Source organism: Rhinopithecus bieti, unplaced genomic scaffold (assembly GCF_001698545.2).
Source record: "Rhinopithecus bieti isolate Rb0 unplaced genomic scaffold, ASM169854v2 scaffold_6945, whole genome shotgun sequence".
Lineage (NCBI taxonomy): Eukaryota > Metazoa > Chordata > Mammalia > Primates > Cercopithecidae > Rhinopithecus > Rhinopithecus bieti.
Window position 1 is genome coordinate 435,791 of NW_016805531.1, and position 26,530 is coordinate 462,320.

Below are 26,530 nucleotides of genomic sequence, written 5' to 3' on the forward strand. Positions count from 1 at the left end.
ATATATTATATACTAATTATGATATAAATTTTATATTATATAATTCATATTTATAATTATAAAATTATATTACTTTATGTATATATAATTTTTTTTAAGTATTCTAAGTGAGGGAACATAGATAAGGAACTATAGGCTATCCACAAGGGAGGTCACCAATTTTAGTTGAGCCAGAGTAAAGGCTGCTTGGCAAAGAATGGTGGATAATAATGCTGAGATTTGAGCCAGATTATAACAAGTCTTAAGTATCAGCCTAAGAGGTGTAGGTGTCTGAGCAGAGGCATGAGGATTTGCACTGGCGAACGAAGTGCCTGGAGGTAGAGAAGCCCATTAAGAGGAGATTACAGCAATAGTCAAGACGGGAAGTGTGTGTATCAGGGTCTTGATAGAGGCAATGACATAAGAGATAGCGATATAATGGAAGAATAATTTGATGAAGAGGGTAAGGGGAGATGGCAGAATTCAGTCCAGCCTGCCTAAAACTTGGAGTTGTGTGGCCTTGGATGGGATGGGAGAGATGCCAGTGGAAGACACAGGACTACAGGACAAGTCGTGTTGAGAGGCAACAGGTGAGGCTCCATTCCCAACATGTTGAGTTCGAGGTGGCAGAGTTATCTAGATGAGAGGGAGGTGACCAGCAGGCAGGCAGAGTTAGGGAGAACATCTGGGCTGGTGCACTTTTTTGGTCAAGCCAAGCAGTTGGGGACACTTATCTAACAACCCTCCTGTTAAGGCAAAGAGATTTTAGGTGGTGAATGGAGTGTTTCTTAATATTATATAGTAGAAGACGTCTTCTCTGATACTATTGAGACTTGTCATTGTAGAAAGAAAATAAAAATGTTACATATATACTTTTGACCCTTAAATTAAATGTACATAAATGTGCGTTTGTGTTGTAGGATCAAGGCTCTTTCTCTGAATTTTATAGATACAATGATTCATATCCCTTTTCATCCTTCTTGCATAAATTCTGCCCTTAGTGCCTAATCCACATTCCTCCTTTCAGTTTCTTTAAAGTGGGATGAGCTCTTAGAGACATCTTCAAAGCAATCTGAAACTACAGAAGCAGTTTCATTTTTTAAATATGTCTTTTAAAATAGTCTTATCTACTTTTAATTTAATACTATTTTTAAAAGCAACTTGCTTTCCTACGTTTCACCAAAGCTGTTGACTTATTTTCATAGAATGGCTACCTTATCCAAATCCACACTCATATGTTATCAGTGTGTGTGTGTGTGTGTGTGTGTGTTTCTTTTTTGAGACAAGTTCTTGCTCTGTCACCCAGGCTGGGATACAGTGGTACAGTCACGGCTCCCTGTAGCCTCAACTTCTTGGGCTCAAGCCATCCTCCCACCTAAGCCTCCCAAGTAGCTGGAACTCCAGGCACACACCATGAGGCTTGGCTAATTTCTAAAATTTTTGTAGAGACTGGGCCTTGCTATGTTGCCTAGGCTGGTCTCAAACTCCAGGGCTCAAGTGATTCTCCTGTGTCGGCCTCCCAAAGTGTTGCGATTACAGGCATGAGCCACAGTGCCCAACCCAGTGTGTTGAATATCTACTTCAATTATGTGATTTCAATAGCAATTACAATTGCAATATACAGGTGCCATATACAGCAATTATAATTGCACAAACACAGCAGAATTCTTGGTAGGCCCACAATTCAAATAGTCACAGCAAAAAGTATAGACATACTGGTAGACTGCTGGCTTCATGAAGCAAGTTGTCAACTGGAAATCAGTCAGCAGAGTTTTATGGTATTGAATTTTGTGTTAACAATTCAGCAACATGATTTGTTGATATGTCTCATGATGCGTTTCCTATTTTTGTCATCACATATACATGCTATGTTGTATAGCTTTAATCAATGAGCCCATTTTACATTCAATTGCCTTTCTGCTAAACTTGACAACAACATCTTGTCCTTGAAGAGCAAAGAGCATTTAACAAATGCTGTTGTGCTTACTACTTACTCTCACAACGGTTTCTGTTCAGGGAAAATGATATATAAAGAGTGTCCCAGGGCAACCTAGAAATAAAAAACATAACTAGGAATATAACAGATATCTTGGCTACCCATGCAGAATAATATCCAAGACCCTGTGTATTCATGAGATGAAACTGAATCAGCAACTACAAGGGTATCTCTGGGGATAGAGGTTTAAATTTAGAAACTCATCTATGGCCTTTCCCTTTATAAAGAAAGCCAAAACATGTGAGTTTTGAGTTTCTCCCACTGTTGTCAACGTTTTTATCAGCCGAAGACTAATTGAAGATGCCTTGATTTTTGTTTTTCTTGATAACAACCTCAATCTTCTGGAGGGCCCTTTGCATCTCCATAGCATACTGTAAACATTAAACAAATTACAATAAAAGGTGTTACAAAAGTAGGTGTAATTTTTTTCAATAGCTTTTGTTTGTCATTTGGAAAAAAATACATATCTTTCTCGGGTGTGATGATGTTAACTATTAGAAATACACTGTCAAAAACCAAGATACTTGACCCACAAAGTGGATATATTTTAGATCTTATTTACCCAATGCTTCTAGGGACTCAAAGGCCTCCAGGATCCTGGTGAATGAGATTGTTCTCTCACTTGTATTTCTTAAATAGAGGAGTCAGGAGAAGAAAAAAGAATAACAAACAGTAACTTTTTGAGGGCTAATTGCACTATTAACAGCTTGTTTTGTATTCTTTCAGACTTTTTTCCTAAGTGCATATTTGTATATACACACAAATATAATTGTTGACACAGATGAAAATTATACTGTGCATGCTTGTCTGCAATGTGTGTTTTTTTTTTTTTCTCTCTCTCTCTCTTGTGGATCAGGGCACCCTTGAATGTCAGTACCTGTTGATTCATCAGTGGCAGGAGAGTGTCTTGGGGGAAGGGGTCACACTTCTAGCCATTCCTCTATTGAAAGACAAGACCCAGAGGTGCTGGAGGACCCTGGCCAGAGGCTGGTCTGTTTTCATGCTGATTTTCTTTTGGCTTCTGAAATGATGTTAAAGATACTCATTTTGGCCAAATGAAGACATACTTAGAAATAGTTTTTGATTTGAAAAAATATGTATCTTGGAAATACTGACAGTTGGAAATAAAAGACTAAAAATTTTCAGAGTAGCTCTAACTGAAGCCTCACCGCTAAACGCCCCTAGCATAAGCATTCTATATAGCTCATAGGAGCTCACCAGCCTATCTATATAATGCTGGACTCTCAGGACCTACGTTATGTCAGGTGTCTCTTCTCAACCCTTTCAAATGCAGAGGTGAGTTTAAAAAAATGTTAATCCATCTGAAATAGATATCTGCTGTTCACTTAAAAACAAAGAAACTCTTATTCAACACTAAATCTTGAATTTTTTTTATATTTTGTGACAAGCAGCAATAATTTACAAAGTTCTGTGAAATAAAGGCAAACACCATATCACTGTGCCTAGTCCAGTGATAGGAATGTTCTAGGGAGAGAATGTTCCAAATGCATTGCCCAGAGAGCAAAAAGATGATAAGCAGGGAGTGGGGAACAGTCATCCAGTGAAAATCTCAACATGAAAGAAGTGAAAGAGATTCTGGCCTGGGATGTGTGATAAATCTCCAAATTTCTCTTCAGAAAAAATAAGAATCCGATTTTACAACTAGGCTATCACTTAAGAAAAGAAGGAGGAAGAGGAGGGGAAGAGGAAAGGGGGAGGAGAAAGAGGAGGGAGAAGGAAGAGGAAGGATGAGAAAGGACGTGGGCATTGCTGTGGGAGGCCCCTGGGCCCTGGCAAGCAGTGAGTATTGATTCTGGAGGCCTCCAGGAAGCGTAATGTGCACAGTCATGGGGAATATATTTATTTATGATTTATACCCTGCTGACTTCCAAAAAGGTTTGAGGTGGCTCACCTGCTAGTGAGTTAATGCTTCCTACACACACTGAGCAACTCTAAGCAAGTGAAAGAGCAGAAACTCTGTGAGTCATCACCCAACTGTTTAAGTGATAAGAGGGAGAAGGGAGCTATTTCTTCTGAATAAGATGCCCACAGACATTGTCAACACTCACCAGTAAGAATCTTGACACAGTAAAGCTCATTTAGTTGACATCACCAGGCAATCATTGACTTTTTCAGATAATTGAAGTTTCTCCCTTTAGATGTCAGTCTTCTAAAAACGTAGTATTTTACATAGAAACCTCTTTATAATGAAGATTATATGCTTCTTTCTCTTCGTAGACAGATGATACTGTTTGAAAAAAAATTTGGGAGGTAAATGTCAGGTTTTTTTCTAGATCTATGGTTTATTTTTGTAACAGTTTTATTCCACATACTGTAAAATTCACTCTTTAAGTGTACAATTCAATTGTTTTTCATATAGTCACAAAATTCTGCAACCATCACCACTGTCTAGTTTTAAAACATTTTTAACACTCCAAAAGAAACCCTGGAACCATTAGCTGTCACTCTCTTTTCTTCCCTTCCAACCCCTGGCAGAGACTAATCTACTTCCTGTCTCTGTGGATTTGTCTCTTCTGGCTATTTCTTATAAATGGAATCGCACAATATGTGGTCTTTTGTGTGCGGTTCCTGTCATTGAGCACAGTGTTTTCAAGATTCATCAAGTTGTAGCGTGTGTCAGTTCTTCCTTTCTTTTTATTCCAGAATAATAGTCCATTGTATGGCGATACCACATTTTGTTATCCATTCACCAGTTACTGGACCTTCGAGTTGCTTCTGCTTTTGGGCTATTACGAATAGTGCTATAATGAACATTCAGGGGTAAGTTTTTGTGCAGACATGCTTTTTTTTTTTTTTTTTTTTTTTTGAGCGGGAGTCTCACTCTGTCTCCCAGGCTAGAGTGCAGTGGCACCATCTTGACTCACTGCAACCTCTGCCTCCCATTTTCAAGTGATTCTCCTGCCTCAGCCTCCCTAGTAGCTGGGACTACAGGCGCATACCGCCACACCAGGCTAATTTTTTGTATTTTTAGTGGAGACAGGGCTTCACTGTGTTAGCCAGGATGGTCTTGATCTCCTCATCTCGTGATCCACCCGCCTCGGCCTTCCAAAGTGCTGGGATTACAGGCATGAGCCACCGCGCCCAGTGTGCAGACATGTGTTTTTAACTTTCTTGGGTGTACACCCAGAAGTGGATACTGATTGGAATTCAATCTCCTTTTTTTTACTGATGGAAATGGAGCCTTCATTCTAACAGTCATGGAATGCAATGGTTGGTTGCCCCTGAAGTCTGGGTTCCCAAATGGTTGAGCTTTCTGAGCTCATCTGTCTATATTTTTATACTTTTTCAGATTTCTTTTGTTCAGTCAGCTATCACTTTTTGCTTTTCAGAGTGAGACTGTCTCTGGGAGGACCCAACATTTCAATTTGGGCTCTTGAGCTCTGGAGAGGGCAACCTGTTACCACTGTTATTGAAACCAAGGGTAAATGGGCTCTGAATGAAAGACTGGGTTGCTCTCCTAAGAGAAAAACATAAGCATAAACATTAGTGTTGACTTAGTAGTATTTTAGATGTTTTGGGTGCTTATTTTGTATTCTTAGCAATGCTTAGGACATTTGAAGTTGTTAGGTGTAATACTTTCAGTAAGATGTTATTGTATAAAGACTCTACTTTCAGATAATGGGGATTAAAACGTTACTTTTGCTGACATGCAGGAAAGTCTATTTAAGAGCTGCTGAACTGATTCTAGTAAGAAACCTTTTCACAGAGCTCTTTTTTGGTAGGAAGGGGGCTGCAGAGGAACCCCGGCTTCTCAGCTGCCATCTGAAAGCACAGTTTGAAAGATCCCCCTTATCACTTCAGATTAGATGACTACAAAACTCAAATAACTGGAGTTTAAACAAGATAGACGTTTCCCTTTTTGTTCATTTAGGTAGGTTGGCCAGGGCTTCGGTCATCAATAACCCAGGATTCTTCCAGCTTTCTGTTTGGCCATCCTTAACACATGGCTTCCATCTTTGGGCTCATTCAAGATTGCAACAGGCCGCTGGAGCACCCAGCATCATACCCATTTTCCAAGCAGCAGGAAGAAGGAATGGCAAATACGAATGGTGTACCTCCTGGCTGCGTCAGCCCCCTTTCAAATAGTTTTCCTTGAAATCCTACCCAATAACATCCTCTCACATCTCCTTGGGCTCCTGGCTTCCAGGGAAGCTGAGAAATGGCAGTTTTTAAGCTAGGTACATTGGGGATCTGTTAGTAAGGAAGAAAGAGTCAAAGGAAAAGGAACAAAAGATGTAGGTGGGACACCCAGAGTCTCTGCCCTAGGCTCTCATGCTTTAAGATGGATGCAACAGAGGTGGACACCACATGGTGTTGCACACAGAGCTGGGCAGAGCTTTGCAACAGTCTATCCCTTTACCATTTGAAAGTTTGTAGGCTTAGATTGTTGAAAAATAAATAGGCCTTTTCTAAAGAAGACATAAAAATGGCCAACAGCTATGTAAAAAGGTGCTCAACATTACTGATCATTGGGGAAATGCAAATCAAAACTATATGGGATATCATCTCACACCTGTTAAGAGGGCTATTATCAAAAAGACAAGAGACAATAAATGAAGGTGTGGAGAAGAGGGAACTTTTGTGCACTCTTGGTGGGAATGTAAATTGGCACAATCATTATGAAAACAATACGGAGGTTCTTCAAAAAATTCAAAGTAGAACTGTCATATGACCCAGCAATCCTATTGCTGGGTATATACCCAAAGGAAATGAAATCAGCATTTTGTAGTGCTATCTGCACCCCCATGTTCATTGTAGCATTATTCACAGTAGTCAAGATATGGAAAAAACCAAAGTGTCCACTGATAGATGGATGGATAAAGAAATTGTGGTATATATACAATGAAATATTATTTAGCCTTAAAAAAGAAGGTAATGTTGTCATTTGTGACAACACGGATGAACCTAGAGAACATTATTCTAAGTGAAATAAGCCAGATGTAGAAAGAAAACTACTGTACGATTTCCCTTACATGTGGAATCTTGTAAAGTTAGAATATATAGAGGCAGAGAGTAGAACAGAGGTTACAAGGCCAGGGAGCGGGAGAAAATGGTGAGTTATAGGTCAAAGGTCCCAAACTTGCAGTTATGTAGGATGAATAGGTCTAGAGATCTAATGTGCAGCATGAGGACTATTGTTAGTAACGTTGGATTGCAGGTGAAAATTTTGCTAAGGGAGTAGATGTTGGGTGTTTTTACCCACATACATAAAGATTCTTGAGAGGATTGTTTTTGGTAATGGTTGAATTGTCTATCTCAGTTCTTCGGTGAGACTTTCTAGAGGATATGGGGTTTCAGAAGAATGTTAAAGGAAGTGATGCTATCAGCAGTCCCTCTTTAGGTATTGTGGGAATGGCTGGCTTAGAGCCAGCATGGTATCACCTACACTTGGTTTCCATTGGTATACTCATGAATGCCATTGGTCAGGGGAATTCAGGACAATGGTTGAAGGTTTGGTGTGTAGTCAGTATGGGCAAGAAAAGAAGCTGCCTAACTTCTATGAAAATCTCAAGCCTGAACTAGACTTCTTATTAGCTCTAACCAACTGACCTCTCCCTTCTCCTAGACTCTTACTTCAGCATTCCTAAATTTTTGATTACTTACATTAATCTATGTATCCTTCTAGAAAGTCATTACTTAATGTAATAACAAATGATAATAATTGATTATCATGACAACTTCAAGCAATGTAAAAAATAATTGGATAATAATAACCAATAATTAATAATAATTCACTCATGCTAGCAGACTTTAAAGGAAAATAGAGATCTCCCCGTGCCCTTTCTTTCTCCTTAGCTAAAAATGCTGAATTTTTTTTAAAAAGAATGCAAGCTATAAAATAAGTAACTTGAATCTAGGATCCTATTTACATTGTATCCTGAAGGTGTTGGTTGTTTAAGTTATAAGGGCGTTATTTGAGTTTGATTCAAAAATCTATGTTTGATTTTAATGGGAACCTGATGTTTGTGATCAAATAGCTTAGCAAATTTCTATGCTTGCTTAGAGCTTTGTGCTGCTGGGTGATCTTGTTCAAGTCACTTAAATGCTTTGAAAATAAAGGGGTTGGGACAAATAGTGTTGTCCATCACAAAGTTTTTTATGAATCTAGGGTTTTTGTTTTTTAAAAAAATACTGACTAACAGGTCACCTCATTCTAACTCGGATCGTGATGACCCTGTGATGGAATCCTGAAGCAATCCCACAGTTACTGAAGTCACAGGATCCTGCTTCTGTTCATCCTCATAGCATTGCCATTTACATAAAATCAGGCTCAATCCTGATTATTTACAAGAATATGAATCAAATACTGCATGTTCTCATTTATAAATGAGAATGAAATAATATGTACACATGGGCATAGAGTTGAAATTGATAGTCATTGGAGACTCAGAAGGGTGGAAGGGTATGAAGGAAGGATGAAAAATTACTCAATGAATACCATGTGAACTATTTGAGTGATAGTTACACTAAATGCCCAGACTTCACCACTACCCAGTATATCCATGAAACAAACTGCACTTGTACCCCTTAAATTAACACCAAAAGAAGATTCCCCAAAAGGTATCCAGACATGTGAAAAGGGCAACTGTATCTTCAACTTTCAAAGTTACTTAATTTGAACGCTTGAGAGAATCTGATTCATACTTAAAATAATTTATTTGAATCAGGTCTTTCACATTTCATGGGTAGTCTTCACTCTTGCCTCCCCAGGGACTGTGATCTCACCATCATTTCTCTTCTCTCCTGTTACTGTCAATCTTTCTATCAACAAATATGCTCAAATCTGTTCCGCCCTTAAAATAACACCCTCCCCTAAGCTTATCTTTCCCCTATTGTTAAAATACCAATTTCTCAAAACAAAAACAAAAGCACTGTGCTCACTGGTTCACTGCCTCATCTCCATACCAAATTTTAAATCTCTTGCTACCTGGCTTCTACTTTGACTACTCCACTGACATTCTTCCACAAAAGCCAACAGTTGCCAAACTCCTATGAACATTTTCCAGTTCCTTAGCCTATTGACCTTCTCCACTGCCCCGAATTCAGTCAACAACTTCTTCCTCCATGGAGCTCTGTGTACCCTTGACTGCTGCTATCTCATACCCTTCTGATTCTCTTTGTACATCTCTGACTTTTGTTTTGTGACTTTAGTAGACTGTTCTCTGCCTTCCGTTTAAATGCTGAGTGACATCAGATAAACCATTTAATTTTTTATCCACAAAAAGTAGAGGAGTTGGAATAGATCATCTCTAAGGTAGCTTCAAGCCCTGGTGTGCTTTTAGTCATATTATCAGGAGTCAGAATTCACTGCTCGAGGTACAGACAACTCTTGTGTTTCATGTAAAAAGAAGTATAATGAGAAATGATTACCATTTGAGCTGATTAACATTTCTGCAAAGCCATATTGTTGACTGCCACTTTTTCAAAGAAGTCATAAAAGCTGAAAACTAGTACAGCATAATTCAGCAGTTTATCACCATGTGGGAGAATGACTAATGTGAGTCATGGTTTCAGTATAACGAACATTGACCATTCATGTAGGACCTCAGGCTGTGACATAGAGAGAGAGTGACGTCAATGAGGTCCTTTGCCCACATGGTCTCCAGACATGACCACACATTGGACATGCAAAGTCCTAGAGCACTGGGAAGATTGATGCTGCTACTAGGGACATCATCATACTGATGCTGCTACTAGGGACATCAACTTTGACCAGACATGGCAACTGATGACAAAAATTTTGGCCTTTGACACTGCTGAGTCAAGAGGAAAATGGAATAGAAGAAAGAGTTTGATTGAGCTGCTGTTTGTCTACCTTGTGGCAGTACTTGCAGATGCTCTTATTTGTGAATACACAGAGTTCCTCCAATAAATATTTAATTAAATAGAAACTCGAGGTCCTGGGTACTCAAAGCTGAGTTAGATTTGTGTGATTTTAGGGGGTAGGATATAATTATTTAATTTTTTTGAGGAGCTTATAATTGAGAATGAAGGTCACAATACCCTAAAAATGTTCAATAGTAAGTGGATTATGTGTTGGCAGGAGAGACCATAAACACAGTGTCACTATTAGGTTATATCATATTCTCAACTTAACTAGACAAGAATACCAAATATAATTGCTAGGTCATTCACTAAGCCATCCTGCAAGGGTGTTGCCTTGGCTACAGCAGTAACCATAACCAACTTGATGGTGGACATGTTGGGCCTCTGAGAAAATCGACAGGGCCCTGTGCCATTTTCTTAGCAGACACCTAGAGCACCCTTGTTAGCATCTGTGTCTGGGCCCATCCCTCTGCTGCCCCATGATGGGGTACACAGGGCTGCTGCGTCTTGGCATCTCTGCCTAGGAGCCTTGGAATACCAGATGGGCTTCCAATGGCAGGCCTAGTCATTAGATTAGCTTTGTCTGCACAGCTATGATTCTGGCTTTTTGCCTAACCTTTCAGAGCAAAGGACATTCAGCAAGACTCTCCTGGGAAGCAGATTAACTTCTGTGAGTCACTGCTCTTCCATCTCATTTATGATTCATGACCTGGGCTGTATTTTTAGCTTTTATTTATTTGGGTCTGAGAAGTGGGCTGGGTGGAAGTGTAGTTGGGAAACTCATGAAAGAATAAGAAGAAATTGGCATCACATCTAAGCGATGGTGGCCTGAAACTTGGTTGGACGTCCTCAGATATTCAACATAGTGTATTGAGAGCCTACTATGTGTCACATATTGTGCTGGACTCCAAGAACAAAAGGGAAAATGAGAACCAGCTTCTGCCCTCCAAGAGCTCATTGATTTGTGTGGGCAGATGGTTAATTGGATGATTAACGTAATGTTGCCCCTGCTGATATCTCAGCCATATCCCTGGACATTAGTCAAATTGAAGTATTTGGTATTTTTGGAGCACCCCTTATTTTTGGCCTTACCTCTTGCACATGCTGTGCCCATTGTCTGGAAATTCTTCCCCCACCACCTCTCATTGCCTGTCCTTCATAACTCACCCCAGCATCCTTCCTCTGACCCTCCTTCCCTGATTCCCTGAGGCTGGTCTGGAGCTTCTCTGACACACTCCCATAGCCCCTTGCATCCCAGTGCTCATCACATTCCTATAAAGCGCTGTTGATTAAGATGCCTTCACAGTAATTGAGGCTTGTTTATCAGCTCCCCAAACTAAGGCAGGTAGAAACTGAAGACAATCAGGAACAGCAGTATAGTCATCCCACTATAATGATGAACATATGCTGAGACGTTTGTATGTGCCAGTCACTGTGCTTAGCACCACATACGCATTACCTGATTGGATCCTCACAATAACCCTATGAAACACATAAACTATTATTCTTGCTTTATGGATGAGGAAACTGAGGCTTTGAGAATTAAAGTTATTTGTCCAAGGTTTCACAGCCAGTATGTGCAAAGCTGAGATTCAAACCCAGGCATTTCTGACTGTCTAAGCCCATACTCCTAGACTCTAAGCCATATTCCTTCTCCCCTTTCATGGTTATTGTATCAGTCAGGATAGGGCAGGTCATTCTATGTTAACAAATAATTCCAACATCTCAGTGGCTTAGACAAAAAGGTTTACTTCTTGCTTATGCCATGGTCCGTAGCACATTGGCTGGGGGCATCCGCTCTATGTCATTCTCACTCAGCAACCAAGGCTGAAGGTGGCTCTCTATCTGTGCCTCCCCAGTTGCAAGAGAAAGGAGATGTAACAAATCACTCCCGCAGTGATACCATTGGCCGAATCAGGTGCTGTACCCAACTTCAAAGGGGCAGGAGAAGTGCAATGCTACTGTGTACTGGGAAAGTGAAGAATTGGAAATATTTGTGCCATGGCACCAATGACTCCCACAATATAAAAGAAAGGAGTGAGGGAAATAGAGACATGAAAATAATAGAGGATAAAGTGTTCAGAGGAATAAGGGCCTTCCAGGGAATAGGAGAAAGCTTGCCTTTTGAAACCATAAGTCTCCAGTTAAACGGCTGCTGGGATCAATTATTCAGTTGTTCTTCCTGTAAGTTGCATTGTTAAGCCTTCCTCTCTTCTGAATGGATTAATACTTTGACACAACCTGGGATTTCGCTGGATCTATCAGGAGAGAGTAGTCAATTGCTATTACAAAAGCATCTTAATTTGAATAGGGTCAACTTTTGCAAGCCAGTATTCCAACTCTCATTTTCATTATGGAGAACCAGTCCCACCAGGTTAAAGACTTTCTCCAACAACACAGAGTAGCATTCCTGGTTTCCTAGGATTAGGCCTACGTGGTGATAAAGATCTTAAAAATTTCTTAGGAGGCTTGGCTACAATGCCAACACTTGCTCCTCCCCACAAAAGACTTGGGTTAAAGCTATTGGTTGCAACTTTTAGATCTCAATAGCAACATTAAAATTGAATATGAAATACAAGCCCTCAAGGAATTTCTGCAAATAATATATTAGGAATATATATATTTCTGCAAAGAATATTTTGGTCAAGGAGAATTCACCTTTGCACAAAGCAGTTCCTGTTTTCAGAGAACACAGAATGGCTGACACAGTATAAAACTGAGCACAACACTTACTGTCTTAGGTATTGGATGCAGCAATATTTTGTCAAGTCACTATAAGTTATTAGATAATGTAAAACATTTGCTACATACAGGGGGTATCTGGCCTTACCACTCCTCTTCTCTTCATGATATGGATAGGTAGATCTCTATGTATATCATTTATATCTATCTATCTATCTATCTATCTATCTATCTATCTATCTATCTATCAATGTGTGTGTGTGATGGAGTACTATCTTCCATATATAATACATGCAGGGCATGAGTATCCCCTAGATGGTAAACTTCTTTAGGTGAGAGAGATGACATGGAACAGCAGCTTTAAACATCAAAAGATCTGGGTTCTTCTCCATTAATCAGCCCTGTGGCTCTTGAGCACAGCATTGAACCTCTGAGAATCAGTTCTTCCACCTGTAAAAAGGCATCAGGGCCAGGTTTGGTGGCTCAGATCTGTAATCCCAGGTTTTGGGGAGACCAAGGTGAGAGGATCACTTGAAGCGAGGAGTTTGAGATCACCTGGGCAACATAATGAGACCCCATCTTACAAAAATAAAAAAGAAGATCACCTACCTATTCAGGTCTCATCACAGTTTCATTATGAGGATCAAATGATATAATACCCCTGAGACTAAACAGAATATACATCTCTGTTTGTGCAAAGGCACACGATCAATCACACAGCACAACTTTTCTGGCCATGCCCAGCAGCAGAGCGAGCCACTTGTGGCTCCCAACACATTGGTGCAAAGTTATTCCTAGGAGAAGTCATAGCTCTCAAATGCTATCAGTATAGTTTTTGCCACAGGGATGACCTCCAGCTGGGTGACTTTGTCTGTGCTCAAGTCTGTAGGCAGAGATGAAACCTCTCTTAGTTTAAAGAAATTCCCCTGTGTAAGGAATTTTCAATGGGAGTAGGACTTTTGGAATGAGACAGCGCATAGCTGCCTCATGGGATGCAGATGGTTGTCATACTTTCCTTGCCCACAGATGACCAATACTTTTTTCAGAGAAATTGAAAGATATATTTGGACAATTGTAGGCAGCTCATTTCCCAGCGTATTAGTCTGTTCTGACATTGTTATAAAGAATTACCCAAGACTGGGTCATTTATAAAGAAAGGGGGTTTAATTGACTCACAATTCTGCAGGCTGTACAGGAGCCATGACTGGGGAGGTCTCAGGAAACTTACAATCATGGCAGAAGGCAAAAGGGAAGCAGCCACAATCTTGGTTCAGCTTACTTTAGGGGGACTGGGAATAGAATCTTGGGGATGGAGACAATGGGACTCTCTCCATCTGCTGGGGTGGAGTCCGCTTAGCAGGGAAAGACATCGAAGGAGAGGGATTGGGCCAAGTGAAAGGCCTTGCTCACTTCACAACCCTGCCTTTTGACTTGGGCAGGAACCTGGAGAAGGGAGATCTTCCTTTTGTAAGAGCAAACAGAACTCCCAACTTACTGTTAGAAGGTTCCATCATTGTAATGACTAATGACTTACAGGGTTGAAATTTCCTGGTTGCTGAGTCTGCAATGGGAATGACTGAACAAATCCACGTTTTCAGGCTTTTAAACCTGGAGCAGAAGAAGGAGCCTTCAACAAAAATAGATGTTTGTATTTTAAAAATACATATTCAATTCAATCAATCAAAATATATTTGGAGGGTCTACTATGTTCTAGGTGTTGGGGATAAAACACTCCCTGTTCTCTGCTACTGATCTTCTAATTGGGGAGACAGATAGCAAGCCAAAAAAAAAAACATAATAATTTCAGCAGTAAGTGCTCTGTAGAAAAGCAAATATAAGAGAATAGTGGAGAAGGGGAAAGTGTTAGCAGCTCTATGCTCCTTGATGCTATAGATTATAATATATATATATTATTATGTAATGGTATTATTACAGCATTCAAAGGTGTTACCAGATTTTTCCTAAGAAAAGTCAGTCTTTGCCAAGACCACTTGCACCTATTCCTTAAAGATGTGTTCCAAGCAGCCCATCTGTCTGTCCATCTCACTGAGCTCTCTCTAAACTTGCTTCTCTATTTCAGGTCAGGAGATCCCCTAACCCCACTGCTTCAAAACCCTGCCCAGGTTTTCATTTGATTGGTGTTACACTAAAAGGGGAAGAATTTTCCATTCCCTTCTTACATGACCCACATTCCAACTCAAACCCGGCACAAGGAGGGCTTTGGCCAGCTTAACTTCAGGATTATTTTAATTGACAATATACCCCTTTAAGAAGGAACACATTACAGATGGTCCAGTTAGGATGCAGGTTATTTTGAGACTTCCTGAACATCATTTCTTGGCTAGTTCATTCAAATAAATCATTTAATTGCACTGTAAGAGGTGCTGGGCATAATGATGACTAAGACTCACTCCCTGCCCTTGAGAAGCCCATAGTCCAGCAGGAGGCATAGACATTGGAACAGATAAATTGCAGCATCACTGGGTGACTGCAACCTAGGGGTGTGACCGAGATGCTCTGGGAGCCCAAAGGAAGAGCAATGCACTCTACCTCAAGGCTGGAGGATATTTCAAACAATTGTAGTAACTGCTGATGCCTCATTCATTTATCCATTATTCATCCATTCATACATACTTCCTGAATAGTTTATATCAAGGATCACACACTGCCTGCAGATATTGCTTGTTTGGATTCTTTCTGTTGTTGTTGCTTCTTGGTAATTGCTTTATTGAGATGTAATTCACATACCATATAATTTACCCATTTAAAGTATACAATTCAATTTTTTTTAGTATATTCACAGAGTTATGCAACTATCACCAATTATAGAACATTTTATCAACCCCAAAGAAACCCTGTACCCGTTAGAGGTCACACTCTATTCCCTGAAAACCACATAGCCCTACTTTCTAGCTCTACAAATTTGTCTATTCTGGACATTTCACATAAATAAAATAAAATCAGTCTTTTATGATTATACTTTTTCACTTAGAATTAATATTTTCGAAGTTCATTCATGCTGTAGCATGTATCAATACTTCATTGCTTTTTATTGCCAAATACTATTCCATTGTATGCTATACCACCTTTTGTTTGTCCATTCATCAGCTGATGGACATTTGGGTTATTTCTACTTTTTGGCTATTACGAATAATTCTGCTATAAACATTTAAGTGCAAGTTTTTGTGTGGACATACGCTTTCCATTTTATTGGGTATATTTCTAGGAGTGGAATTGCTGGGTCATACGGGTAATTCTATGTTTAACTGTTTGAGGAATTGCCAAGCTGTTTCCCCTAGTGGCATTACCATTTTACATTCCCACCAGCAATGTATGATGGTTCCAATTTCTCCACATCTTCACCAACATTTATTTTCAGTTTGCTGGATTGTATTTTAAATTACAGCCATTCCAGAGGGTGTGAAGTTGTACCTCACTGTGGCTTTGATTTGCGCTTCCCAGTGGTACATTATATTGAACATCTTTTCATGTGCCTATTGTCTATTTGTATATATTTCTTGGAGAAATGTCTGTTCAGATCTTTTGCCCATTTTAAAATTGAGTTATTTGTCTTTTTATCATTGGGCTGTAAGAGTTTTTTTAAATATATTTTAGATGCAAGTTTCTTAGCAGATATATCATTTGCAAATATTTTCTCCCATTCTCTGAGTGGGTTTTTCACTTTCTTCTTAGTGTCATTGGAAGCACAAAATAATTTAATTTTTCTGAAGTCCAACCTATACATTTCTTTCCTTTGGTTGTTGGTGCTTTTGGTGTCATATCTAAGAAACCATTGCCTATTCTGAGGTCCTGTGATTATGCCTGTTTTCTTTAAAGAGTTTTACAGTTTTAGCTCTTATGTTTAGGTCTTGTGACCATTCTGAGTTTATGTTTTGCTTATCGTATGAGATAGAGGTCCAACTTTTATATACAATTGCTCTGGTACCTTTTGGTGAAAACAATGTCATTTTTCCATTGAATTGTTTTGTCACCTTTATCAAAATTCAATTGACAGTAAATGCAGGGGTTTACTTTTGGACTCAGTTCTATTTTACTAATCTGTATGTCTATCATTATGCTAGTACCACATTATTCTGATTGTGTAGCTGAGCATTAAGTTTTGAAATTGAGACACGTGGGTTCTCTAACTTTGTTCTTTTTCAAGATTGTGCAGATTGTTTGGAAATTACACATGAAATTTTAGGAAATTACACATGAATTTGAAGTTACACATGAATTTTAGGATCAGTTTGTTAGTTTCTACAAAGAAGCCATCTGAGATTTTGATAGGGATTGTGCTGAAGTTTTAGATCAGCTTTTGGGAGTATTACTATCTTAACATTATTAAGTCTTCTGATCCATGAACATGGAATGTTTCTTCCATTTATTTCACTTTTCTTAAATTTCCTTCAGCAATGTTTTTCAGTTTTCAAAGTGTAAGTTTATCCTATCAAATTTATTCAGAAGTATTTTATTCTTTTTGATCACATATTGCAAATGAAATTATTTTCTTAATTTCCTTTTGGATTGTTCATTGTGACTTGCTGGAATTAAAAATTAGGAAAACTTACAAATAAAGTCTGATTTCTGACCTCTTTTGAAAAATCATAGGGTCTGGTTTCCCAAATGGTAACGAGGGACTGGAATGATTGGTTTGGGCCTTGTTCTTTTGTAGGCCATATGGTTCCAACTTTTCCTAATCTAGCTACTTTCTTATATCTAGTTTACTTTACTCATTAATATCTTTATTATTAAGCACTGAGTTTTGGCCTTTATGATTGTTCTTTTGGGAAATCTAAGTTAGAAGAGATTTAATATGAAAGAGCAGTTAATATTCTCTAAATCCTTAATGTGATTGTTTTTATATACATATCCCATTCTTTCTTAAAAGTTACCTCAAGCCATATCTTACTTTCTCATCTCAAGAATATTGTTGATCCAGGCTTTACATAGAGGATATAAAGAAGAAACAGACACCGTTTCTGCTATAAAAGAGATACAGACACATTGACGAAGAAGTAGTTCCATATTAGCAATGTAAGTTTTATTAAAGGTCTGCTAGAAGTTCATACAGATTATAGAAGAGGGCCCAAAGAAGCTCAAGGCTGCAGGTAGAGATGGGGACGAAGAGGAGAGATATCATAAAAGAAGCGACTTTTGCATTTCCTTGTGAATGATTAGTAGGTGTTAATCAGATGGACATGGATAAGAAGGACATTTCAAGAGGAAGGAGTAAAGGAAGGGGTTGTTCTGAATTTTGAAGCATGGTGAGTTCAGGCAAATGACTAGAGTGTAAAATGAGAGGGCAAAAGCGGGGAGGAAAAGGATAAAGAGTTCAGCAGGAACCAAATCATGAGAGGCCCTGTACCTCATTCTAAGAAAGCTGGCTTGAAGACTGGTGTTTTCTCCAAAGTGTGATTCCTGGACAACCTGTAATAGAAGGACCTGAGTGCTTATTAAAATGCAGTTTCACAGTCTTACTGAAGAAGAATCTCTCAGGGCCTGGGAATTTTATTTTTAAAATCTGATTTGTAAGTTTCCCTGGTGATTCTGAAGTTCTCTAAAGTTTAGGAAGCTCTGCTTTGAGGATGGGAGTCTTGGGAGTGTTTTAAGTGAGAATGATTGGGGGATAGGATGGAATGATAACATACCATATATGTGTTTTAGTAACGTGCTGGCTGCACTGGGAAAGAGATTCAAAAAGTGGGACATCAGAAACCCTATCTTAGGGAGGGCCATGTTCTAAAGTCAGCAGTAGAATAAAACTCAGAATAAAGAATACACTGGATCATCCTTGAAATCTCCAGCACCCGCGCATCTGGACAATCAGTTGTCAGAATCAATGTCTTGTGTTTCTGTTTGCATTTATGGAGAGATACTCTTCCTCTGGGGCAGAGTATGTCTCCAAAAATGCAGACAGAAACACAAGACATTTATTATTGCAAGCAGAAACACAAGACGTTATTTAACTCTCCATAAATTCAGATACTCTTTCTCTGGGGCAGTTAGTTACCCTACTCTCTGGCAAGTAGGGTTGCAAGACTGAGGAGATGAACAAAGGGACTAATCTCTCACTTTCTGCCTGCCAAGTGGATGCAATTGAATTCATATGCTTTGCCCATGAATATGATGTGAGACCCCAGTATTACAATTGAGAGAGAGAATGTGCCTAAACTTGGATAGTAAATGTTGGAGGTAGTGTGCAGGGTTCAGGGAAGAAGACAGGAAAGTTATGACGATGATAGGGAGATTGAAAGGACTGGGCTTGCCTCTTGATTGGTTGATGGATTTGAAAAAAAAGTAAGAGTTGACTTTTCTGGTTTATGTAATTAGGTGGATAGTGATACTATTGTTTTAGATCAGAAATGTAAGTAGAGGAATAATTTGAATGCACCGAATTTGAGATGCAATTAGAATATTCATATGCTGATACACATTTGAAGTTGGGAGAAAACCTGGGCTAAAAATGTGTGTGGCATGAGCATGAGGTAGTAATTGAAAGCAAACAAGTGTACGTGCTAGAGACTGATTTTATTAGGCTAGAGTAGAACCTAGGAATCAGAATTTTAATACTTCCCAAGTGATTCTAATATGCAATCAGGGTTGAGAACCACTGGGATAGGGAGAGAAGAGAAGGAACCATTGTTTTTAAAAAAATAAGAAACTAGCAAAGGAGACTGAGAAGGAATAGTCAGAGAAGAAAGATGAGGAATTGGAGAAAATGTTCTCAGGAAAGCTAAAGAAGAAAGGTTCAGAGGAAAATGAAGGGGTTGAGTAGAGGTCAACAGCGGTAGGTGACCCCGATAGGTGAGTAGGAAAACAAAAACCGTTCACTAAAGAAACTTTGAGGAAGCAGTTGGTTTGCTCAGGCAATTTCACTAGAGTGTTGAGGCCGGAAACTTTACTATTGTGAGTTGAGGCATGAGTGAAAGGAAGGAAGTAGAGACAATATTTCAAGGTTATGAAGGGAATGTCCCTGTTTCTTACTCTCCCATTTTTTTAAAGAATGTGAAAGACTAAAAATTATTTAAAGGTGGCAGAAATATCCTGCTGTGTTTTCCTGCCATTTTGGTGGCCTCTACCATTGTTGAACATTTATTGCATGAAGATCAGACCCTCCTTATATCATAGTTGATTATATACTGTTCTTCAGTGTTTGTTTTAAATTCATTAACTATTTATTTTTATTTAGAGACAAGGTCTCGCTCTGTCCCCCAGGCTGGAGTGCAATGGCACGATCATAGCTGACTGCAGCCTCAAACTCCTGGGCTCAAGTGATCCTCCTGCCTCAGCCTTCCAAGTAGCTGAAGTAATTTTCTTCCTTGTCTTAGCACTCTTATTATAAACTTATCAAGTGCAGGGCCTGTGCCTTAAACTTCTCTTGAACAATATTCTCCCATACTCCTAGCTAAGAGGCAGGTATATTCTGAGAAAGGGAATAAACCACATATAAAAAGGGATTTCACCCTACTTAATAAAACTGTGGTTCTTTTTGGTAAAGTCGTGAGCTTTGCTTATTTTATTTTTCAAATCTAAACTAATACTACATACTTATTTAAAAAATAAGTATGTTTATACTTATTTGTATAAGTAGTACAAAAGTATAAAGTAAAAAGTAAAAATCTGCCTCTCTCACATTTCCAAAGGCAACCACTGTTAGTTTCCTATTATCCTGCAGACCTTCTTTCTAAGAGTATAAGAATATGTATCTTTTTTTTCTTTAGGTAATGTGCTTGCCATCATCATTCTGTAAGAGAGTTAGGATGAGACTTCCCATAAGTAACTATCATTCCTTTTCTCTGAAAACCCCAGTAATTTCTTCTCCGGAGAGCAAAGCCCAAGATACACATGGCCATAAATAGGCTGTTCACCTCTCCTTGGGAGCAAGTGGTTGAAGCTCAGACAGTACAAAAATATTATGACTGCCTTGGGGCATAAAGGGAGGAAGCCAGCTGGGAGTTAGGTAAACCCATGCCAGGGGCTGAATGGGCAGGCTGTCTGAGCACCGCTGCTTTCCCACCGTTCCTGTATGGCTCCAAATAAAGGTCTTCAGTGTCCTCTCCTCACCACAGGGTGGGGAATTAGGGAGTGTCCTCTGTCTCACGTCCCAAAGCAGTTTGGATTCACATCTGCTGTTACCATTGTGGTCCCCCGTCTCAACACTGTGTCACCGTGTTCCTGGGTAGACCAAAGGGAGAGTAGTGGCAACCAGCAGGATAACTCCTCTTTTCAATTTTTCTGTTATACAGGGTCCTAGCAATGGACTGCAGACTCTAGAATAAACCCTAATTCAGTACCAGTGAATAAATGAAACTGAGCCAGGCACTTTGCTTTAATAGGCTTCAATTTCCTCATCTCTTAAATAAAGTTAGCAACAATGACTAACCTCATAAAAAGGAAAGATAAGTCATCTCTTTTCATGGTTGTCCTATCTGAAAGGGGCCAGGTTTCTTAAGAACAGAGACCATGTCTTATGCAGATCCGCATTTAATACATGAATGAGAAGTATTGTCATCTCCAGTTTATAGCTAACAAACTAAACTTCTCCTCCCTCGGGCCTTGATATTCAGCCACTACCTGCTTATGCAGTCATCAAACACCCAAAGAAAGAAGTGGACAGAGTATTTTATGCACCGCCCCTCCCTGCTTCCTCACAGCAGTGGTTTTTAAATGAAATGGATTGTGTGAGTCAATGGGAAGACCCACTCCATTGTTGTCTTTGGGGTAATTGTGGCAAAAATGAGTTGTTGTTTTCTTGACACATGCCCACAGTGGAAGGGGACTTGTCCTCATTGTCAATCATCTCAGGCCATGACTCATGTTTTTCCAGAAACTTCCGTTGTATCATACTGAGGCTTGCTGAAGTCACCTGTGCCATAGCTGACAGACAAGTGTATGGATCAAAACAGAGATTCACACGAAGGGAAGGGGATCCCAAAGCAATGCTTGGGCTTGCTTAAGGTCATTATAGCCATGAGGTGTGATTAAGAACGAAACCTTGGAGGGGTTCCTCTCACCCCCAAGACACTAAAAATTCCTCTCCCCATTGATAGCCAAAATGAATGGCAACTTACCTAATAACTGGGCTGAGAATAGCCTTCACTTTGACACTGTCCTCACGTGGGTCTCAAACTTGATCAGCCTTGAGTGTCCTTGTTCCAGTTGTTTCTTTTTGTCCCTTTGTCCCCCTCCTGTTCAGACGTGCAACCTACTCTCCTTTCCTTTTAAAGTTCCCACTGTCAACTCTATCATCCAGGGCTGTTCCCACCCACGGCTTATAGCCCGCCTGAGAAGTAGGGCACATTCTTGCCAGCTTCCCACTTCACTACAAAACCTCCTCGGTCTAGGTTGTGTGTTACCACTCCAAAATGAAGAACAACAAAAATAACAAATATGAAGTACATTGCTGAGAAATCTAGAAACCTTGCAAAGACATTGTTCTGGCCTGTAGCACCTGAGGCTGAGTCCTTGGTGCTCCTGTACTCCTGGGTGGAGAGACCAGCCAAGCCTTTACCTCCCTCAGTCCCTCGGCTCTCCCCAGCCCCCGCTCATTGTAAGGGTACAATATAATTGAACAAAAGATGCGTCATTCATTCTTTCAGCATGTGTTTATTGAGTGCCCACCAGATCCTAGGCACTGTTGCAGGGAATACGGCAGTGATTGTGATCTTTACTCTTACGGTGGTTATAGCCAAGGGGATAAAAAGAGGTCCTAGACAAGCAAATTAACAAGTAAACCAATAATCAATCAATGATGAATAGGGGCTGAGATGAAGGGTGGCAAGAGGGGGCCTCTGAGGTGTGCCATTTGAACTGAAAACTGAAAGATGAGAAGGGATCTGTCCTGCAGAACAGTGTAGGAGAGCCAGGCGGAAGGAATGTCAAGTGCAGGGAAGAGCTGGGTGTATTTGAGGAGTAGAAAGGAGGCCAATGTGGCAGCAAAGTGTGCAAGGGGACAGTGACACTGATGAAGCTGAAGGGATGAGACGGGGCCAGGAACCCCAGGGTCTAGGGGTTTATAGTAACGAGCTTGTTTTGGTCATAGATGCCAGGAGTTTCACATGGTGGAGGAACATGATCTGATCATTCTGTTTTGAAGAAACACTGTGGAAGAGTGTGAAAAATGTAGGTGCTTGGTCACTTTTTCAAAGAGTTTGCACTGATAGGCCAGTTGGTATCACCTTGTCTTCAGTCGGTGATTTACAGCTAAAGGGAAAGGCGATACCCACCTCCTCACCAACAGGGCCTCCTGGAGGTACTGGAGGGGATCCAGGCCTGCTCCCCACCCTGTGTGGGGAGTCCACTCTTTCCAGGGCCAGCAGTGCAGGAAATAGGGGAGCAAGACCTAGGCTCTGGGGCGGAAGACAGCATTGGAAGGCACCAAAACCCAGAGCAGTCAGTGAAGACATATGGACAATCTTTTCACACCACCGGGACGTGAAGCTTGGATGCTTGGAATCTCCTTTCTTGACAGTTCTGAGACGGGCTTTCTAACCTACTTCCTATATCTGGCTTTCTTCTCCTAATAACCCTTATGGTTGAAGAGAAATCTCTAGACACCACTTCCTTAAGGTACCCAAGGCTTGGGAAGTTAAGAGTGATGGGGACAAAGTAAAATATCTAAAATATTTCTTGTATCAGTAGTAGAGATTCCAAGAGGAGTGTAACTGAGTGTGACTAACAGGAGTCTGGATGAGACTGGCAGGGTGATTGTCCCGGCCAGCATGCTCTTCCCAGCACCAGGCTCCAGGCAGCACTTGGTGCATCGAGAAGTTCCATCTGCACAATCTGCTCAGAAATACTATTATACAGCAGGACGTGGTGGCTCACACCTGTAATCCCAGCACTTTGGGAGGCAGAGGTGGGCAGATCGCTTGAGGTCAGGAGTTCAAGACCAGCCTGGCCAACATGGTGAAACCCCGTCTCTACTAAAAATACAAAAATTAGCCAGGTGCAGTGGTATATGCCTGTAATCCCAGCTACTCAAAAGACTGAGGCAGGAGAATTGCTTGAATTTGGGAGGCAGAGGTTGCAGTGAGCAAAGATCGTGCCACTGCATTCCAGCCTGGGTGACAGAGTGAGACTCCATCTCAACAAAAGAAAGAAAAGAAAAGAAATACTATTATACAAGAAGTGTCTAGGCAGGTACCCCCTCCCCACCAGCTCCTGACATCTTTTGACAGTGCTTTTGCCATTCACAAGCATAGAGAGGCTGGAAAGCCTCCAAAGGAAAGCTAAACAGGAAGCATATCATTTCCAAGGAGCCAACAGATCACTTTCAATCGGAACTCTTAGCTCTAGTAACATTTCTAAGGCAATTCTCAAATAAGCACTCTCCCTCATCAACCAAGCTCTGCTGGGAGGATTGACTCTCACAGCCTCACCTGGCAAAGCTACACAGAAGACTACTAAGTCCACATCCCTAGGCTGAATCCTCTCAGGACTCCAGAATCCAATTTTCAGTTGCCAGCCTGTTATTTCCTGGATACCCTACCAGTGCCTTAAGTCAATGGCTCCCAAACCAATTCATCATCTTCTCTTCTCCTGGCTTTCCTGTTTCTGTTGATGGCATCACTGTTCCCTCTGCTACTCTGGCTGGAAACGTCTGAGTGAGTCATCCTTGACTCATCCTTCTCTCTTATTCTCCGTATCAAATCAACTGCCGAGTTCTGTAGTATCTGTTTCCATGATGTCACTTGAATCTGTCCCCTCTTTCCTATTGACACCATCCCTCTTCAGTGTGGGCTGTCATTACTTCCCTCGCCACAGGATCATCCTAACTTATTCCCTCACCATTAACCCACCTTCATACTGCCGCTGACTTAAGCCTCCTCCAACACAGATCTAATCGCATCATGCTGTTGCCAGCAGCCTGCCATGGATCCTCACTGCTGCCACACTAAATATAAACCATCTTTCAGCTTTATAAGTCACAATTCCTTTTGCAATACATGGTGTTCAAGCTAACCATACTCATCACTGATGCAGCATATGACTTTTGTCCTTTCAGGAACCCCCTTAATATTTAAATCAGCTGGAAAGGATGATAAGATCTTATATTACTAAGTTTGGCATTCTATGCATTTATATGCTTGTTCTATCCACTTAGAAGATTTGACATTCCTGTATTCTTTATCTCACTTTTATTTTTGCTTCCTCTACTATTTGGGCCTTTCTATGTACCAAGCGTTGTTCTAAAAGCTTTATTTACATGTAGGAAATAATTTCACTCTTCTAACCATTCCTATTGTATCCTCACTTTACCAATGACAAAACTGTGAGGCTCAGAAGTTAACTTGCTGAGATTCCATAACTAAGAAGTAGCAGAGCCAGGATGCAAAGTCGCATGATCTGGCCCCAGAGCTCATGCTCTTAACCACTGAACCCATATTGGTCTTTGTTACTTGTGTTATCTATATGATGGTTCGGATTTAACTGGTGTTTTATAATTGAATTGAAGCTTTAGGCATGTGTCCATTAATAGTCAGAAATATCAATGGTAGGCGAAGGGTGCAAATGTAACTTGATAGCGGAAGCTGATTTTAGGTGCTTCCCCGAAAGTCACTGTGAAGCTAAGAGACAGCTTCTTGGAATTTTTGTCCTACTTCTTTTTTTTTTCTTCTTATTCTAGTACATGGGCTGTATTGAAGTGCTGCAATCAATGAGGTCACTGGATTTTGGAATGAGAACCCAAGTTACAAGGTAAGAAGCCAAAACTGGGAGGGGCTTTGAGGAGTATGGTTTAAAGTCACAATAATTTCTCCCACGGGAATTTCATGCAAACCTTCCAAGTCATTATACACTTTTATTCATCTGACTGGAGCGTAGAAGCTTCGTCCAGTGACCTTCAATGAGTGGCTTGATCTCATTGTGTGAAAGATTTCTCAACTGTGTGGCAATGCCTCTGTGTTTCATGTGAGGACGATTAAGCTGATACAGTTTACAGAAATAGCTGGTTTCCCAGGTACCAAAAGTATTTAAAATTATGCCTGGCAGGAAGCCTTTACAGAATCAGACCTGTCAAGGAGGTAGCAGAAAATCAGACCAAGTAAGACTTTCAACATGAGAAAGCCTAAGCTTTCCCCAAGCTCTTCCTGACATGGGAACCTGCTTATTCCTTGTCTGGGTCTCCCTCCTCTATGTACAGTGAGCCAAATGGAACAGTGGAACCAGGGAAGCTTTACCCAGGGTGACCCCAGGGAACTTAGGGGAAGAAATCAGAATCCTTGTTGTGTGGAGCTCAAGTCAGAAGCAGAAATATATGGCATGGTTCATTAAAGCTAAGCCCAAAGCAAGGATGGAAAGAAGGAGTGAGTGCAGACTGGCAGGTGGAAAAAATGTGAGGTGAGGGAGATGAGTGAGAGGACTGGGTCGATATGAGTGGTTCAGAATGAAGACTTGGGCTTTCATTGGATGTGGTGCCAAAGGTGTGTCTCAGGGGCATGCCACATTAGATCCGTGCTTGCAGGCCTCCTGTTCTGAAGGTGAATGTTGTCATGTAGAAAAATAACTCTCCCTAATGCTCATCCCGTGAAATTCTAGGCCTAGAAAAAGAAGTGTCCTGTGGTCCAAAAATTTGGGGAAAGGAGCCACATCACTCTTTAGGAGACTACAGTATACAATAGTATATTGAAGACTCTGAGCCTGGTGCAGTGGCTCACGCTTGTAATCCCTGCAACTCAGGAGGCTGAGGTTGGAGGATTGCTTGAGACCAGGAGTTCAAGACCAGCTGGGGCAACATAGTGAGACTCCATCTCTACAAAAGTAAAAAGAACATAGCCAGGCATGTTAGCATATGCCAGTAGCCCCAGCTACTCAGGAGGCTGAGGCTGGAGGATCACTTGAGCCCAGGAGTTCAAGGCTTCAGTCAGATATGATTGTGTCACTAACTCCTGTGTGGGTGACAGCAAGACCCTGACTCTTGGAAAAAAAAAAAAAAAAAAAAAGACTGAAAAGTCCTATGCAACTGTAGTTGAAAAAAACTCTACCCCTCAAAATTTTCTTTTTCTTCTCTCTTTTTTTTTT

General features: G+C 40.5%; 1 protein-coding gene across 2 annotated transcripts in view; it reads left to right on the forward strand.

Annotated features, from left to right (window-relative positions):
- SHC4 (SHC adaptor protein 4) overlaps positions 1-26,530 on the forward strand; it is a 156,314-nt gene that overhangs the window by 22,980 nt on the left and 106,804 nt on the right. For both annotated transcript variants that reach the window (XM_017872772.1, XM_017872771.1), the window contains one exon: positions 25,137-25,207. In XM_017872772.1, coding sequence (XP_017728261.1) covers positions 25,137-25,207 — 71 coding nt within the window. The remainder of the gene's footprint in view (positions 1-25,136; positions 25,208-26,530) is intronic.